Source organism: Scomber scombrus, chromosome 19 (genome assembly GCF_963691925.1).
Source record: "Scomber scombrus chromosome 19, fScoSco1.1, whole genome shotgun sequence".
Taxonomy (NCBI): domain Eukaryota; kingdom Metazoa; phylum Chordata; class Actinopteri; order Scombriformes; family Scombridae; genus Scomber; species Scomber scombrus.
In genome coordinates this window covers 23,643,160-23,661,951 of record NC_084988.1, presented here as the reverse complement: position 1 = coordinate 23,661,951, position 18,792 = coordinate 23,643,160, and the positions used below count along the sequence as shown (strand labels likewise).

The window sequence follows — 18,792 nt, the reverse complement described above, 5'->3', positions numbered from 1 at the left end:
TAGTCACACACTGTTGAAGTGCTATCATATTCCTGTCAGCTCCTCCCTGTGTGTGTTGGTGTTTCCTGCTGAGATTTCTCAGGTCACCACAGCACTCTGCTGGTGAACCATAAACCGTATCAATGTGCTCAGTTGTTGTTGGAATCTCTTCACCCTCACGTCACAATCTTAACTGTTTTCAATGGCACACTAAGAGCAAGGAGTTTGCCAGAAATGTGTTCACTCTAACTTCGGGAGGGAAGCTGAAGTAGAGCACTTTACAAGATTCGCTCACTTATTGTGTTCATCTGGAAATAAAGAACAATAGTGAACCCAAGCTCTCTTTACTAACTTTTATTTTTAAGCCTTAAATTCGTTTTGGCCATTGCCAAACTCATGTATGATAAAGCATACATTGCATACTACATATACTATTAAGTTTCAGGTCCAAACATAGTATATATTTAACTTCAATTTAGCTCTTATCAGCTTCTTTCTGATTGTGTTTGACAACAGTTCCTGAAGTGAGCAGAGAAGGGGACACTTTTGTCAGCACATCCATAGAGCAGGCCATTCGGAACGTGGACAGTGCCATTGAGTCTACAAGGAGACGTCTGTTTGATGGGTAAGCTGTGAGAAACTCACCCAACATACACACACAATAAAATAACAAATGTATTTCTTCACACTCAAGCAATTGAATCAGAAAGCCACACCGTTCATTATGTGTTTGCATTGCCATGAAGCCTATACGTATTATGTTTGTCCAGCATATGTAATTTATACACTAAATCTTGTTATTTTCCTTTCGTACTGCAGTGCACATTGTGATTGTTATATATTCTACTTAAACTAACATTTTAGTGCTCACATTCACATTCCTCCACGTTAGCGTTGCACAGAACAGTTTTGTGAAAGACAAAGAAATAACGACTCGCAGTCAGAGTTCACTTGAGAAAATCAATTGGGGGTTTAATCACAAACATATGCAGGCCTGCATCATTTCATGCCCATGGAGCAAAAAAATGCATGCTGTGTATTGTTTACACAAAAACAATATCAGTGTTTCCCCTAGGTTGACTGCTGTGGGGTGGAAGGATGGGAAAAGGGAAGGAGAGGGCGATGGTGCTAACCCAATTAATTACCATGTCACAGAGCATTAGGACGTGATCAAACAAACACAATCCTGTTTTATAAGTCTAACCATATTTTATTTACTTCCCAGTGTTTCACTCAGAGCATTTTTTTTTTTACAAAGTCATGTTAGCTTCTAGCATCCTTGTCAGATTTAAGCTAGGTACCTTTAAAAAAAATGCAGATATTTGAACGTTTAGGGTCGACATCCGTCCATCTTTAGCGCTGATTACATCAATAACATACTGTTGTTGGCTTTTTACACTTACAGTAACGTAACAACTGTAGTAGTAGCTGTTAGAATATGTCATAGACATGAAAAAAATATAATGGAGGTCTGCCTGCATGGTGCACGCTGTCAAGCAATAAACCCCAACATGGAGAGTCAATGACACACAGCTTCTTTTGTCGACTCCTGCTCACAATGTGATATTAGTTCAAACCAGGACTCCTGCCTGCTGTTTATTTGCTTCCAGATGGAGATTTGGTGTTCTTCATTTGTTGTCATTTGTTTGGTTTCCCTCCTGACAGTTAGTTTGAAAGTTTGTTGCTTGGCTTACTTGGGGAACTTGGTGTTGTCGTGGAGGGAATTTCTTCACTTCACAGCAGGGGTGTAACTGGCAGAATAATCAGTATAATCAATACAAAACCCATCCTGTGTGAGGAGATCCCACCAAGCCTGTCAAAAAGAAAGCTGCTTTCACCCTGCACATGATTTATTTTTCACAATTAGGCACACGCTGTTTAACTCTTTTCTATCTAAACTAAATAGAAATTGAATTTATAATGAAATTAAATGTAACATTCTTTTATTGATGGCCCAAACTATGTATAATGATAAGGAGCACTGTCTGTGTGGAGGTAGGTAGGCTGTGTGGCCCAGGTGTCATGTTTCAGATTAGTTTCAGATACAATGATTATTGTTTTTTAAATGAAAGGATATTTGGCGTTATTCTTACATTTTAAAAAATTATTTTTTTTAGCCTGCTTGGGTTTCCTGATTGTCTGGCAGCCCACCAGGGGAAACACTTAATCAAGTGCATATTTCAAGTAAAACTAGAAAAGTAACTAAGCCAAACTACAGTAGAGCACCAATCTGCCACGAAATGATGTCATTAGTCATTTTATTATTGGGACTAATTGAAATATTCAGCCCTGCACACACTCAGTCCAGAGCTACGTGCTCATGAGGCCTAAGTTAGAACAAATTGTCTGTCTCACTCTTCGTCTCACATCATCTTGGCACCTGACTCGCATGTTCGAAGTCTGAGTCAGAGCCTTCAGGGAAAGAGTTTGGCCATTGGGATGAGCTGTTAATATTGCTGCAAGTTTCAGGGATGAGGACCGGCACCATCGCTGCTTTAGTGCACAATACTTACGCCATTTATTTTTACATTATTCTAACAGCTGCAGGCAATATTTGCTTATTAACAACTTTTTGTGACTTTTTTTTCATCCGTGCATCAACGTAATCCTTGTGGAGATGATACAGGAAGTAATTACGTCTTGAATTTTTATCCAGTGAGGTTTTCAACGCATTCCGTGTCACCATAAGAGATGTCGTTGCTTTCAATACAGCTCCTAAGCGTTTCCATCCTCTTGAATGATGTGGTTAGCAGTTGTGTTTTTCTTGGCACGCACACACATACACTCTGCCCACACACGCACGGGAGAATACAGCGAATAAACACATATGCGAGAAGAAGAGAAACGCGCACACACACACACACGCGCACATAACACACAGTGGTAACCTCAAATGAGAGGAGGGGATTTCCATCTTTGTTTAATGACAATCACAGAATAAGATGCAGTCTGCTCCGATGGCACCAAAGGGTGTTTGAACATTGTTTGGAGATGAAAAGCCAGAGCGATGATGGTGAAGGATGATATGTGTGGTAGCGTAAGTACTCTGATCATAAAGCACAATGGGCTTTGTTGCTGCTAAGTGTCAGACACTAAGATCCAAGGTGTGTCTCGAATCAACGGTCGCATGCTTTAAAGTCTGCATTCGAAGATTGAATACATCACACGGCGGCACGACCAAGACTGTCCCAAGTTCAAGTTCCAAGTTTATTTATTGTCATTCCATAAGAACAATTAAAAAGACAATAAGGCAGCAGCAGTTAAAAAGAACCAGTGCTATACTAAAATAAAAAGTGCGATCAAGTGCCTGATAAAATCATAATAAATAACATATTGAGAGCAGGCGTACGTCACATCCCTGACATCAGAACGACCACACCCCCTATTGGGTTAAAACAAGCTGGCACCAAATTGGATGAACTCATCGCAACGTTCTGTGTTGCGTTCTGCATGTCAAACAAATCTAAAAGTTAGTTTACAATTTCTTTTACTTCCCCCAAAGAGTGAAAAACAGTACAGTAAGAGATCTGTGGCTTCAGGCTATCCACACAGACAGTGGGTGTAAATGGTAAACTGTGGAATAAGGCAAATGCTTCATCACAGGTTAGTCAGCATGTCGATGCTTCCCTTGCCTGTCCCCTGAAGTGATTTTATATCATCATAATAATCCAAAGTCCGAAGTGTAAATGCTGCATAAACCTCTGCCCAGATGTGTTGCAGTAAGCATATAACATCTGTGTGATGCTGATAGCGTTTTTTGCTGCTATCAACACCGTTAATGTAGCTATGTTCTTCATTAGATTAGATTAGAGTAACTTTATTAACCCCCCCAGTGGGGAAATTAGAAATTCTCGTTCAGCTAGGCGTCAGGAGCGGCGCTTCCTGACGCAAGGACGAGAACAGCCAGCGATGTGAATAGGAAATCCTCCGTAGACCAGGCCATCTCACTTAAAGGGAGTGTTTGGAATTTTTCAAGTGGTTTTGTATGAGGTAGTTTTCCATAGTCAGTATATCACCTGTAGCACATTTGACTCCGGCACGCTCCCAGTTTGGAGAAGCAAGCAGGAGTACCGGCACGGAAGCTAAGCAGTGTACTGCTGTGGATAGGAACAGCATGTATTTATATTTTAGCCACCTAAAAACCTAAAAATGATATATATCAGTTTTAGTGTAATGCCGTACTTCGAACATTTTCTCTGTCAGACATCCTTTCATTTTGCATTACATTTTCTCAACTGTAGACCTGCTGTATTCCGACCGTATTACGCCGCAGCAGCACTTTTCGATCCAAACAGCTGATCTGCAGCTTAATACAGCTCATTGCATGTGTAGGAATACAGATGTTCGACATACACCTACAGTATGTTAATACTGTCAGCTGTGGGAGAGAGAAAAGTCTGATTAACCACAGAACCAATTAATGTGCAGCACTAATTCAGTACAGAAGTTCAGTATGTATTACACTATTCTACAGTAAGGTTTTTATTATAGAATATATATTTATATCATTACATATTTGGAGTGTTTTGCTGCCTGTAACAGAAATCCAATTAAAAAAAACTGATTTTTGCCAAACTTTCTGTTTTAAGTAGATCAAATGTGAAATGAAGTGTTCATGTTTTAATAACCACTTGGCTTACACGTGCATTATGTCATCACCCCAGTGTGCTTGCAAAACGAGAGATTTTTATGATTTCTTTTTATGTTTTTCATCTCAGTTATGATACCTGCGGATCTGGCACGTGGCTTTTAATGGTTTAAAGTTCAGCTCTGGCAGAGATTTAAAGGCTGGAGTTTGAAATGAGAGAGTGTTTTTTAAAGAAAAAAAAGTAGCTTGAGGTGATAGTAAAGCAGTGCAGTGGTCTTCAAGAGCAGGAACAAAACACAGACATGTACACAAACTCAGCGGTAGGCTTACGATGGAGGAGATCCAACGAGTGAGTGGAATGATGTGTGTGTGTGTGTGTGTGTGTGCATGTTTTGGGCTTCTCCGGATTCTTGTGTGAACTCTCTGACCTGCTGGAGCTGCGGCGTTGAAATTTCGCTGCTGCCTTTCTTGCACATGAACAAAAACAAAGTAACCTGAAAGAGTTTAGCTCCATCATGAAATTTAAAATTGTCTCTTACTCTCTCTCCATTTGTCTTTCCCTCTTTACTCCCCACACATTTTTCCACATTCTTCTCCCTTGCTTCTTCTCTACTCATCACTCTTCTCCTTCTCCTTCTCCTCCCACCTCCCCCTCACACTCCATCTCCTCTATCCCTCATCCCTCCAGTCAGCCTCGTACCCCAGGAGAGCTGCTTGCTCTTTTCCGGTACCCGCGTGACCCCTACACAGTGGAGCAGGCGCGTGCCGGGGAGATCTTTGAACAGACCCTACTGCTCATCCAGAACCACGTCAACCAGGGTCTCACGGTCGACACCAACGGCACCGGTGAGGCTGATCTACCAAAAATATACCATGTTGATACGAAAAGGTCCAATCAAGTGTCTGCAAAATGTACAAGTGGAACAATATCTGGCTGTACACACTGGCACATAAAGGACTGAAATTAAGGGGATTGTTAAATATTCTTCTTTTCCACAAAACATGCTGTAAGTGAGAGAAAACTATTCACTTTAAGTACTTTAAGTATTGTCAAGCAACTTAAAAGCTCTAAGCTGTGACTCCCATATTTTAAAATTGTCAAACTCACATAGACCTGTCATGATAACTACTTTTGTAGGACGATATATTGTCCCAGAAATAATCGCGATAAACGATATTATTGTCATTTTAAGACCATTTTATACCACAGTTGCAGTTAACATGGTAATATCGGTTCAAATACCATACTTTCTTATTTGAGAGGTGCCAGGACCCCCTATAGTTTCACCTTTATCATTTACACCATACCTGCTGTCTACATACATGGGAGAATTTGGGTTTTTTAGAAATGTCAGGAGCCAGTTTTATATGTTGGGGCGAGTGTGATGCCAACAAAAAAATGGATTTTATGAGTGAAATAGTTCATATATACATTGATAACAATCAGCAACACATTTACAAGCACCACAGCAGCAAAACTCAGGAAAGTCTCAGCAGCCAGACAGCAGCTGAGATTGTCACTACAATGAGAATAGATGGTCCACCTTAAGTGAGCCTGGGCTAGGCTAGGCTAACTCATTGTGACTAACCTCAGGGCTAACTCATTTACTTTAATCAGCAGGTGGCAAACAGGACACAGATTTCACTGCTACGTTCACAGCTGCTGACTTCAGAACAGTTACAGTTACTCTCTGTTGCGGTTGCTAGCGCCAACAGGCTTCCTCTCTCTCTCATTGTCTCGACCAAACACTCCCTACGCACCTCTCTTCAGTAAATAAACATCCATGTTAACACAATGGGCAATGTCGAGGTCAGCAAAAATGATCACGGTCATGTTCATGTATTGTATGATAAGTCAATAATGTAATTATCACGACAGACGTAACTCCATATTTAAGTTTTCTTTCGTTGTTTCATTCTTGTGATAATTGGAATCTCTTAACACACTTCATGCACCAGTGAGTTTGCTTTGTACAAAACCAAACACCGAAAACCAAAAACATCAAATTCACACATCGTTTTTGACCCGCTTCCTGTACTGCATCACCGAACCAGATGGTAATATTGATATTGCATCATCCCTCAGATGGACAGTCAGTTTTTGTGAAAGCCCCGTGGCCGAGGGGAGCCAAGTTCTGCAGCTCTCTGTCAGGGTGTGAACAGCCTCGCAGCACCCGAGGGAGTCTGCAGTTTGGTTTACTGGTGTTCCAGGGCGGAGCCTTTGGCACGCCTCCGCTGTCGATCATGTCATATTAACAGCATGAAGAATAAGCGCTGGAACAACTTAATGCTTGCAGGAAATGACTTCGGAGGTGATCGTACACTCGAACAAGTACAGTACGATGCCATGTAATAGACAAAAATGACTTCCAGCCTGTTTTCTGTGGACTCCTGACAAGCGTTTCCACAGTTTAAGACATGCGTGTAGTGACCAATGCATCAATACATATGGAGAGATTGTTATTTCACCTACTCGTGAAAAATCCAAAGTTGTGTCCTGCTGCCAGTACCTCCATTGGTGTATTTATTTTTTACATTGGATATGCTTTTAAAGTAAAGAGAGTAAAATGGTAAAGAAGTTTAATAACTCGTAAAACAAAAAGCAGCAGTCGGCCAGTATATACATCTGCACTGCTGTTGCCGGGTCAGATTTAAAGAAGCTGTAGGCTAGGAAAACTATAGTATTACAAGTAAAGACAAGTATGTAATGCAATTACGTCTCTAAGTTGCACTGGACTCCATACAGGTCAGTTGACACACACACACACACACAGAATTATACACAACCCAATACACATTCAGATGCCTATAAATATTGTGCACAGCATATTTTTTGGTTGACTCGGTCGTAAAGAGTTTGACAAATGTCATTTTTCTGTGGAATATCCATAATATCCCTCTGAAGTCTCACTGTGGGTTCAGTAAGAAGCGCCTCCAGTTTCCTAAGAAAACTGTCACCAATCCAGTTATTCATTTCTCCACCACTCTATGAATTACCATGTTATTGCAAGAAACATTCGGCCGCTCATAAGCCAACCCTGCATCTGTATGCCATTTTCCTCCGAAGGCAATGACCCAAGGCGCAGAGACGTAATCACGGAGCAGTTGACGAGGCCCCCGTAAACAGTTTTATTAGCCCCGTGTCACAGCACACAACACTTAACCTACGATCGGCATCCAGCACAGGACAAACTTTTTAAGATGGTTTGTGTTTCGGTGTACAGATTGTCTCAATTATGCATGCGTGTGGGGAGAGCACGGGTTGATTTGGATGTTTATATGCATAAGCATCTGTCTTTGTTTGCATTCACATATGCATGGAAAAAAACTGTCCGGCGGCCCAAGAAAAGAAAACTGGAGCACGGTGTATTTTGACTTTACGGTGCATGAAAGAAGTCATTGTAATGGGGGGTTAAATTGAACAGCGCAGAGGTCGAATGCATGCGTTGTGTACAAGAGTCTATGTTTTGGGTAATTATGTCTGATATTTTGCGATTTGGTCAATTTTGACTGAATCAAGAACAGATTTATGAAGAGAGGAGAGAAAAAAAGTGTTTAAAAAAAAAAAAGAGAGAGATAGGGAAAGAGAAACAGAGCAGTGTGAAATATGAACAAAGAGAGAGAGTGAGACTGTGTTTTCATTACTTATGCCAACAACCAAGTGTTCATTGTTGCACTGGCCCCAAACCAAGCTAACAGAGAGATTTCTGCCCGTCAGCAGAAACAAACGTGCTGTTTTTATTGTATCACTACTTCATCTGAGAGGGGGGGACACCACAGTTCTCCTCATTCTCCTCTGACCCCCTCCACACATAAACACCTACGCTGGAGTCGGTAGCAGGGGCATGACATTCAGACACCTAACTCATACGATGATTTCTGAAACCGAGGTTACCTATGTCGTTAAAATATGCAATTCATTTTGAAATTGGTGTCCTGTAACTAGAGAAATTTTATCTTTTTTATCTTGCACACAAGATAAAATAAGATGTAAAAAAAGAAGAAGAAAAAAAAATTTGGGATTTATAATAAAAATCTAAAAGTAAATAAAATAAAAAAGACAAAAACAAAAGTAAAATGAAATAAAAGAGATAAAGTTAGTGAGTAGTAGCATTATATCTCTTTACTGATACTTCCTCTTCCAGACCTGTTGATTCAATAACATGTTAATGTATAATAAAACTACTTTTCTTCTAGATAGACTGATATTTTAAAGTGTTTCGTAATATGATATTTTAGTGTCTGCTTTTCCCTATCACTGGTGTAAAATTGTCGGTGGTAGTATTTTCAGACACCCACAGAGAGCTCCGGGTGCAGGCAACACGGAGGGTTAATTCCATGTTAAATATTGTTTATTTGCATATACTACCCACATTGTAATGATACAGCACTGGTCAAAAATCAGCAAAGTTTCCCTTTAACACTTCTCATGCATAACCGTAACACCACACGGCTAACACATCGCAGACACACACTGAGATGTTGATGTGCTGCACATTGAAGCCTCCACAGAGGAGCTCTCACATATGGAAGCGAGTCAGGGCAGGTTATAGTGAAATACTGAAACCTTTGCACTGACAACAGGAGGTTCTTTCCACTCTGAGAGCCAGCAGCCGTGCAAGGTTGTGCCCACTCTGAAAATATTAGATACATGTGTGTGAAGCATATAAATAGACACAAGGTTTTTTGTATATTCTAACTGACAGATTAGGTCTGCTGCTTCTCCAGTCTTATCTATTAACACTTCATGTGTTGTTTCTTGCAGCGTTTCGCTACAACGACCTGGTATCCCCTCACTTTCTGGATGTGATTGCCAACCTGTCCGGCTGCACAGCCCACCGCCGCTTCAACAATTGCTCCGATATTTGCTTCCACCAGAAGTACCGCAGCCACGATGGGACCTGCAACAACCTGCAGCATCCCATGTGGGGCGCTTCTCTCACCGCCTTCGAGCGACTCCTGAAATCGGTCTACGACAACGGCTTCAACCTGCCGAGAGGCGCCACGGACAGGGTCCATAATGGATACAGGTTGCCTCTGCCGCGGTTGGTGTCCACCGCCATGATCGGAACAGAGACCATCACTCCAGACGACCGCTACACTCACATGTTGATGCAGTGGGGTCAGTTCTTAGACCACGACTTGGACTCGACTGTGGCGGCCCTCAGCCAGTCGCGCTTCTCCGACGGCCAGCTGTGCTCACAGGTCTGCACCAATGACCCTCCGTGCTTTCCCATCCAGTTCCCTGCTAACGACCCACGGCAGCTGAGAAGCGGCGCCCGCTGTATGTTCTTTGTGCGCTCCAGTCCCGTGTGCGGCAGCGGGATGACATCTCTCCTCATGAACAGCGTATATCCAAGAGAGCAAATTAACCAGCTGACCTCTTACATCGACGCTTCGAACGTCTACGGCAATTCGCGACATGAATCCGAGGAAATCCGCGACTTGGCCAGCCAGAGGGGTCTCCTCCGTCAAGGTATCATCCAGAGAACAGGGAAGCCACTTCTGCCATTCGCCACTGGACCGCCTACTGAATGTATGAGGGATGAGAACGAGAGTCCCATCCCGTGTTTCTTGGCTGGTGATCACCGCGCCAACGAACAGCTCGGGCTGACCGCCATGCACACGGTGTGGTTCAGGGAACACAACCGCATTGCTACTGAGCTACTGAGACTGAACCCACACTGGGACGGGGACACCATCTACCATGAGGCCAGGAAGATCGTGGGTGCTCAGATGCAGCACATCACCTACAGTCACTGGTTGCCAAAGGTAACAGTCGTTAGGTTTAGTTTCATGTTCTTTTGTCATGCTGCTATTCCTGTTTTTTAACCTCTATTGCTTGGCTCGTTTTGGGGTTAATATCGTGCAAAAGACAATAATTAACAATGATAAGACTAACGATTCCATTCTTTTGTCCATCATTTAGATCCTAGGTGAGGCAGGCATGAAGATGATGGGTCAATACGACGGTTACAACCCCAACATCAACTCCGGCATCTTCAACTCTTTCGCCACCGCCGCTTTCCGCTTCGGTCATACCCTCATCAACCCCATACTCTACAGGCTGGACGAGGACTTCCAGCCCATCCCCCAGGGACACATTTCCCTGCACCGGGCCTTCTTCTCCCCATTCCGCATCGTGAACGAGGGCGGTATCGACCCGCTCATCCGCGGGCTCTTCGGCGTCGCTGGTAAAATGCGGGTTTCCACTCAGCTGCTGAACACGGAGCTGACGGAGAGGTTGTTCTCCATGGCCCACGCTGTGGCTCTGGACCTGGCCGCCATGAATATACAGAGAGGAAGGGATCACGGCATACCACCATATAATGATTACAGGACTTTCTGTAACCTGACCTCAGCTCAGACGTTTGAGGACTTGAGGAACGAGATAAAGAATCCTAATGTTAGGGAGAAACTGCAGAGGTAATTATACGCTCCATGTTATTATAATTATTCTTCAGCAGGAAATGAAAAGTAATGGAACAAGATTTGAGACTAGTAAATGGAACCAGGATCATTTCTTGGCTGTAGTCACACTTGTGAAGAGTTTAAAGGAAGCCCAGTTTTTGTAGGGTCGTTATTGTTACATTCCTGTTGCTGACTGTTCTTCCTGTGTGGCAGGCTGTACGGCACTCCTCTGAACATAGACCTGTTCCCTGCCCTGATGGCTGAAGACCTGGTCCCCGGCAGTAGACTGGGGCCCACCCTCATGTGTCTTCTGGCCGCTCAGTTCAAACGTCTGAGGGACGGAGACAGGTACAGTAAGATCGCAAAACACAGTCCCGCTCACCATTCACAAAAAACTTTGGAATAATGCCTCCAGTTCATTCAGTCAGTCACTTATATAGGGCCTGCTTGGTAGAATACAGTAGTAGTAGTAGAATACATTGAGGGTGTAAAATTAAAGCCAAAAGAAAGGAATGAAGAACTCATGATAGATCTCACTTCTCTATCCTCTCCCCCCCCGTCTCCTTCAGGTTCTGGTATGAAAACCCGGGCGTGTTCACTCCCGCCCAGCTGACCCAGTTAAAGCAAGCCTCACTGACACAGGTGCTTTGTAACAACGGCGACAACATCACGCGCATCCAGCAGGACGTCTTCAAGGTGGCCGAGCTGCCCCACGGCTACGGCAGCTGCCACGACGTCCCTCAGATCGACCTGCGCATGTGGCAGGACTGCTGCGAGGGTAGGTGCAAGTGGAGCTGTCACACAGGAATGGTTTTAATATTGTGCTCTTTTGGTCACTATCATTTATATACACAAGGATATATTATTAGAGACACATGAACGTTACAAGCCTCATAAAGACAGGTTGGCTGTTGTACTGGATTGCATTGGATTAGATTGTAAAGGTGCACATACGGTGATAAAGCTGGTGTAAATGTTTCACTTTCAACAAATATTGTAAGTATTTTATTTTTTTTTAAATTAGCTGAAAGTAAAAAGTCATGGAATGCAATACAAAGATCATCAATCAATCAGGCATTCAATCAAACTTTATTTATATAGCAGCTTTCATACAGGGTCATTTAGGTCAATGTGCTTCACAGTTGATTGACAAGCTGATAACAAGACAGAACAAGTGTAGAAAAGAAAGGGAACAAAAACGATGAAGGAACCAAAAGAAACCAACACATATAAGAGAAAATAAGAATGATAAAATAATAATAATAATAATAATTTGGATTTATAATAAAAATCTAAAATTAAATAAGGTAAAATAAATAAGAGAAATACAAAGAGAATAAGAGAAAAAGTTTATTAAAAGTTAGAGTAGAAAATAGGTTTTAAAAAAATGAAAGTAAAATGAAATAAAAGTAATAAAGTTAGATAAAAGCTGGATTTAAACTAAGTTTAAAAAGACGAAAAAGACCAGGCTCTGTCCTCCATGTCTAAAGTGAGTGTGATGTATTCTGACAACACAGCTACACATCATGACTCTCTTACAGCCGTGTCTCTCTCCATTTGCCTTTTTTCATGACGAAAGAGCTCATTGAACAGCACAGGAAGTTGCCTAGACGTCTCAGTCACACAGGTTCAGCATCAGGGCCGCTTTAGCAAAATTAAAGCCATACAATATCCTCACCCTTTGTTTCCCTTTGATAAGATCTTCCTCGAGGCAGCTCGGCTTCACAATAATCACCAGTTATACGCTGCAGTGAACAACCCCCACCCCACCAACACCACCTCTTTTTTTTTTTTTTAAAGAAGTAAGGTCGTCCTTTGACTGCACTTTCCTTGCAAGCGCTCCAGCCTGTATAGCTGATGTCAAATGGATGTCACTCAGCGTGAACGTCGCTCGACCGTGTGTGAAACTTGGGAGAACGGATGAAATGGGGGGGAAGAGATGGAAGGATAAACATTTTTTCAGGCTTTCAGCACTTCATAATGAAAAAGGAGGTTTGACAGTAGAGAAACAGAGTGTGGGATCATTTCTCCGCGGCTTCAAAAGAGACAAAAAAAATAAAAAACCTCCGCCTTTCTGTCAGATGTTGATTTTGTCTTGTTGTGAAATCAGCTTTAAATACAGTTTGAAGTCAAATGTCATGAAATGTTTTACCATAGCTATTCAGCTGGATCTCTTGTGCAGTGAAACAGCAGACCACCACCACCACCACCACCCCCAAACCCTCCCCTCTACCCCACTTTCCTGAACTCTCATGACATAACCAGTGTTGTGCTTTTCACAGACAGCTCCCGCTAATTGAAGTTGGTAAGAGATGGGGATTTTTTTTTTTTTTAAACATTCCATCCTTGGGTGCAGCTGACAAAGCGAAAAAGGAGATGAATGAAGGAGGCAACCCCCCTTGCTGTTATAATATACCTACAGGAGGGTTTAAAGCGGTTGTTTGCTTTGTGCCATTTATTTGGAGACACGGTCAGTTGTGAAATGTCTTAGATTACAAGAGATAATCTGAGGAATTTAATACAGCTGCAGCAGCTGTAAGCCATGCAATGAGTGTTTTAACAGAACAAGCAATCTTAATAATGAACCTTGTTTCATGAGTTTTATGAGTATAAAGAAATCAGAGTCAGAATCAGAGATGCATCAGCTGTTATAAAGGGCTTACAAGAGAAGCATGGATAGACCTTAGAGTTTAGTTCATATAATGCATATTATAACTAAACTATAATAAACCATCTAGAGGTTACTTGCTAAGAGATACTGATAAAAATGTGTCCAAGCCCACTGAGGAAAAAATCTGACTTGAAAAGTGATTCAGATTTGAAGGCCAATTATCTCAAGTTGGATGTCCACAGGAAGATTACAGGTCTTGATTGTGAATGGAGACTGAAAACAAGCAACAATAGTGATGCATTTATTGAAAAACTGGCACAACTTTTCTGCCATTTTTGCATTTAAAGTTATCCAGTGGGCCAGATTGGACCACCCTGTGGGCCGGTTCTAGCCCGTGGGCCATGTGTTTGACATCCCTGCCTTAGAGAAAGATTCTTTAAGTACCTTGTGGGCAGTTAATGAAGCAAACAGTGATTTCTTTCTAGAGATACAACGCACTGTGAAACATACAGACGCTTTTCCATTTAATCAAATCATGCATGAAGTGTCGAGTGATGCTGTGAACTCACTCCAGACTGTACTGACAAACAGCCAGAAGTTCATGCATACAGGATTTTGCCGCCCAAGTTACCAGAGTCAATAAAATTCCACTGGGTTTAACACTTGGTGTGACACTGGAATACATTGTTATGTTCCTCTATGATATGTTGCTGCTGGGAAATGATATATTCCATCAGTTAGGTGAAATTTATAAAAAAAAACACAGGTAAAGTCAAAGATAATCTGGCACTTTGTTGAATTAACAATCACTGAGCTACACCGAATGATCAATTTATTGTCTCCTAAGAGCGAGCGACACTATACCGGGATTAAAAACAAACAGTTTGACAAGCAACACATGGTACCTCAAAGTTATTCTCCTTCCATCCCACATTGTGACCCAGGCATCCCCTCTTTCCTTCACAAAATGTACAAGGGAAGAGCTGAGCTAATAAACACAGAGTATCCTGCCAGAAACATGAGGGCGGGGGAGGGGGAAGGGGGTTGGGGGGTGACAAGTCGGCCTGTCAGGAGAGCTGTAGCTACAGTCACAGTTGTGTTTGGCTCAATTAGGAGAGAGGACACCGCTGGGAACTTATATGTGCCTGTGTGTGTGTGTGTGTGTGTGTGTGTGTGTGTGTGCGTGTGTGTGTCAGCAGGGTTTGAGCATTCATGTGTGCGCTCATGCAAATCTGTCAACATGAGATAGGAAGTCCTCGTTATTAGATAAGCGTCTGTCTTTTAACAGAGTGTCATCTGGTAAATCAAAGACATTCTAAAGCCGAGCAGCTGAACAGATAAAGGTGCAGCCCGTCACATTCATCTGTCCCTCTTCAGGTTTATTATCAACCGTCGCTTGATGATCTTTGCTGATGCTCAGCATGCCCCCTGATGTTTACTGGAGCGTGACCAGACCGGTGTGTGTGTGTGTGTGTGTGTGTGTGTCTCTTTGATCTGGGTACAGTGATGGCAGCGTGAGAGTGAGGCATGGTAATACAATAAGCCTCAGAGTCTTGGATTAGCACTGTGAAGCAGATAGAAAGTGGCATCAGCGGTTATGGTTTCCTGTTTCATGTGTGTACAGTATGTGTGTGTACGTGAACAGATGGCTGAATAAAGACAGGAGGTTTTTTTAATTTCTTGTGGCATCTTCATTATTGCCACTCTGTCATAAATCAAAAAGCCACTTTGCAACAGTAATGACTCATTTTCTCATCAGCCTCCATGACTGTTTTTGCATTGTCAGTGTTTGTTAGTGAACTGCAGTGTTTTGCTGTTTTTGACACCACCAGACTGCAGAACCAAGGGCCAGTTCAACGCCCTGTCGTATCACTTCAGGGGACGCAGGTCTACAGAGCACAGCTACAAAGAGGGTCAACCTGGCTACAGCATCCAGGAGAACAGGTAACACAGCAGCAAGGCATTAATAATGTGTGTGAGCAGTAAATATGTCACATGGTAGGAAAATGACATATTTTACTGCTCACACCAAAACCTTGAGACAGTTTTTCCTGTGACTGTTATGTCATTTAAATGCTTTGTCAGAACAGCATACACTATAATAACCGAAAATCCCCCTGCAGCCCAAAAAGCATTTTCCTACATAGACCACCATTGTAATGACTTGTCCTATTATGAATGTTTGATCCAAGAGCCAAGAAAAGCTATTTAAAAGTACACGACATCATCACAATGAAAAGCCTCTTAGCTGCTAATGTGAAGTGTGGCAATACTGATGTCAAAAAAATTGGATGTTTTTTTTTTTAATAAAGGCTATAGAGATGACAATTGTAGAAATCCTAAAGTTAATATTGTCTTTATTCATTTTCATACGTTTGTCTTTTCAGCCCAGTGGAAGAAGTCAAAGAAAGAGCCAATGTTACTGTGACCTCCAAAATAAGCACTGAACCCTCAGTCAGCGACTTCCAGGACTTTGTCTCTGACATGCAGAAGACAATCACAAGTTTACGAAAGCAGGCATGTACCTACACACACACACACACACACACACACAGATTCATTTCTGTCCGTTTGCTCCCCTGATTTACCTTTACCGACGATGCTGGAATGCCTCACTGGAAAATCTCATGTCTGATCATAGAATTAAAGTTCTGCGTCTTTGAGTTCATTTGTAGAGCACAGTTCTGACTTTTATATGTGTAAAAAGGGTCAATTGATAGTTTGACATTCCCTCTCCGCTTCCTAGTAAATTGAAATGAGTTCCATCAGTCTAATCATGTTTGGCTCTCTAGTCTGTTATGTCTGTTTAGAGGAACTCTGCTGAGGGGCTTACACATTGACACTCTTAAGCCCCCCATACATACAGACATGTTTCCCATTAACATGTCAGAGGTACAGTTAATACCATCAGGATGGGGGCCCCAGCATCCTGACCGTGTCCTCTGGTCAGCTGCACAGCGGATGATACAATACAAGTAAAAGTCTGGGTGGGTGGGGTTGGGGGGGTTTGATGAGTTTAAAGAATGTGGCTGTAACCTTCACTTGACAGTTCATATTCTACTGCAGTTTATATGCGTCTGACTCACATTTCCTGCCCTCCTATCTCCACAGATTAAAAGACTTGAAGCCCGTCTGAGCAAGACTGACTGCACTGATAACGAGGGACACGAGAGAACAGATGGAGATCGGTGGAAAAAGGATCCCTGCACCATATGTGAATGCAGAGTACGTTCAGCATGTACCAGACAATTTAGCCACACGCACGCATTTTCACACACGCTTCTACCTGCTCTCATATTTCTCTCATATTCCAGGTTCCATGTGAGCAGTCTTCCCTGTTTTTAAATGCCCTACTTTCTCTGTCTGGCACCCCCTGCCAGTAGTTTCACCTCTTGGCAGCATCTTCCTCTTGGCACCAGCGTCTCCCCTCTCACAGCGTGTTTGTGTGCACCGGCCGCTTTTTTCTCCTTCCTTTCATTCTTTATCTTTCTACTTTTTTTTATTTTTAATGGCAGAGGAGAAGCTCACCCACATGCTAAACAAAGCTGTCTCTTTCTATCCTTCAATCCTCTCCATCCCGCCCTCTTACCTTTCGTTACCCGCTCAAGTTTATTCAGCCCAGCACGTCCGATAACACACCTGTCACTTTCTCTTTTCTTTCTATCCGTTTATCTATTCCCTCCTGGCTTCTTCTAAACTACCTCCATCCACGCCTCTCTCTGTAATTGGAGTATTTTTTTTGTTGTAATTTAATTCGGCAGGCTGAGGCAGAATGAGGAGGGTTGAAACCGTCTGGGAAAGAGCAGTTTGGTTCAACTCATCGTGTTGTTGCTCTAAAAACAAAGCGCCTCATTGTTCGGATGAGCTGTCGTCGAGCACCTTAACGAAGGATGGTCATGAGCAAAACCTGTCAGTTTCTGTTCAGTCAAACAAAAGCACACGACTAGCTAACACATTTTTTCATTTAGACACTTTTCTCTGCAATGTCTCCACTCTTGTTTCTGATCTAATAAAGTAATAAAACTGACCTTTTGCCCCCCCCCCCCCCCCCCCCCCCCCCCCCCCCCCTGCAGGACACCCAGGTGACCTGCTTCGTGGAGTCCTGTCCACCGGCTGAGTGCAAACGACCCGTCAAGCTAAAAGGCGCCTGCTGCCCGGTCTGCCTCCAACAGACAGAGGCGGAGAGCCGGCAAACAGCAGACACCCACAAACACCAATAATCCTCAGGACTCCCCGACAAAAACTAGTGTCTGAAAGTCACACGCTCACACTCAGACATCCAGAACCAGAGAGAGGATGAGACTCCTGAAGGTGCGCTAACCTGAAGCCACCAATAGCCTCGATAGACCCAATAGCCTCATTTTTTTTGTTTTTTTTGTTTGTTTCATTTTTTGTATTCTTTTCTTTGATCAGGGGAAGGGGGGGTGATTTTTTAATGTTTTTTTTTTTTTTCTTTTTTGGATTGTTGCCCCCTCCAGGGCTAGCAGCCTGAGGCTTGGTTTAAATTCACTGGCAACGAGCCAGCGATTACTAAATGGATTTCTATCTGAACCGATGGGTGGACGGACGGACGGACGGATGAATGGGTGGATTGTAAACAAGACGGACAACCTCTCTCCTCCTCCTCGCTCGGAGTCCACCGAACAGAGGCTCCTGAAGTGTAACAAACAGCCGCCGCGTCTGCTCTCCTGCGACTAACACTCGGTGACCAAGCGCAGGGCCAGTTGCCGTCAACGAGCGGGAAAGGGAAGTAGATTGTAAGGCGGCAGCCATTTTTTCTCACACACAAAAAAATTTCTCAGGTTAGAGATGCCGAAAAACTGGTGCTATTTTCCCCCCGTTTTTGTTATTTTTTTCATTCATGATTTAATCACTAAATAAGATCCTTCTAAGTATTGTCTTTTGTATGCAAAGCAACCTATACACACTCAGTATATGCCTTTTTATGCTAAATCACAATTGAGAGGATCGTTTTATTCAATTTAAAAGACATTTTATGAATAGAGTTACTTCATTTTTTTAATCTAAGGTGCTTTATATCATGTTATTAAAATCTATTTTTTCTTCCCTTTTTTTGTATAAAAAATGCTTACATATGAAGATAATGTGAAGCCCTTCAAAAATGTTTGTAATGCAAAAGAAATGTCTACTGATTACTGCTCCACTATCCATGGACAGCGTGTTAGTTAACTTACTTAATGTG

At 42.6% G+C, this 18,792-nt stretch overlaps 1 protein-coding gene across 2 annotated transcripts in view; it reads left to right on the top strand.

The window, feature by feature from the left end:
- LOC134000805 (peroxidasin) overlaps positions 1-18,006 on the top strand; it is a 51,727-nt gene extending 33,721 nt beyond the window's left edge. Inside the window, exons 14-23 of one of the 2 annotated variants that reach the window (XM_062440291.1) lie at positions 496-604; positions 5,256-5,413; positions 9,333-10,339; positions 10,497-10,993; positions 11,192-11,326; positions 11,548-11,756; positions 15,422-15,502; positions 15,988-16,106; positions 16,701-16,814; positions 17,663-18,006. In XM_062440291.1, coding sequence (XP_062296275.1) covers positions 496-604; positions 5,256-5,413; positions 9,333-10,339; positions 10,497-10,993; positions 11,192-11,326; positions 11,548-11,756; positions 15,422-15,502; positions 15,988-16,106; positions 16,701-16,814; positions 17,663-17,809 — 2,576 coding nt within the window. In that variant the 3' untranslated portion in view covers positions 17,810-18,006. Of the gene's footprint in view, positions 1-495; positions 605-5,255; positions 5,414-9,332; positions 10,340-10,496; positions 10,994-11,191; positions 11,327-11,547; positions 11,757-15,421; positions 15,534-15,976; positions 16,107-16,700; positions 16,815-17,662 lie in introns of both variants that reach the window. The other variant, XM_062440290.1, reaches the window with a different exon arrangement.
- The last annotated feature ends 786 nt before the right edge of the window (positions 18,007-18,792 follow it).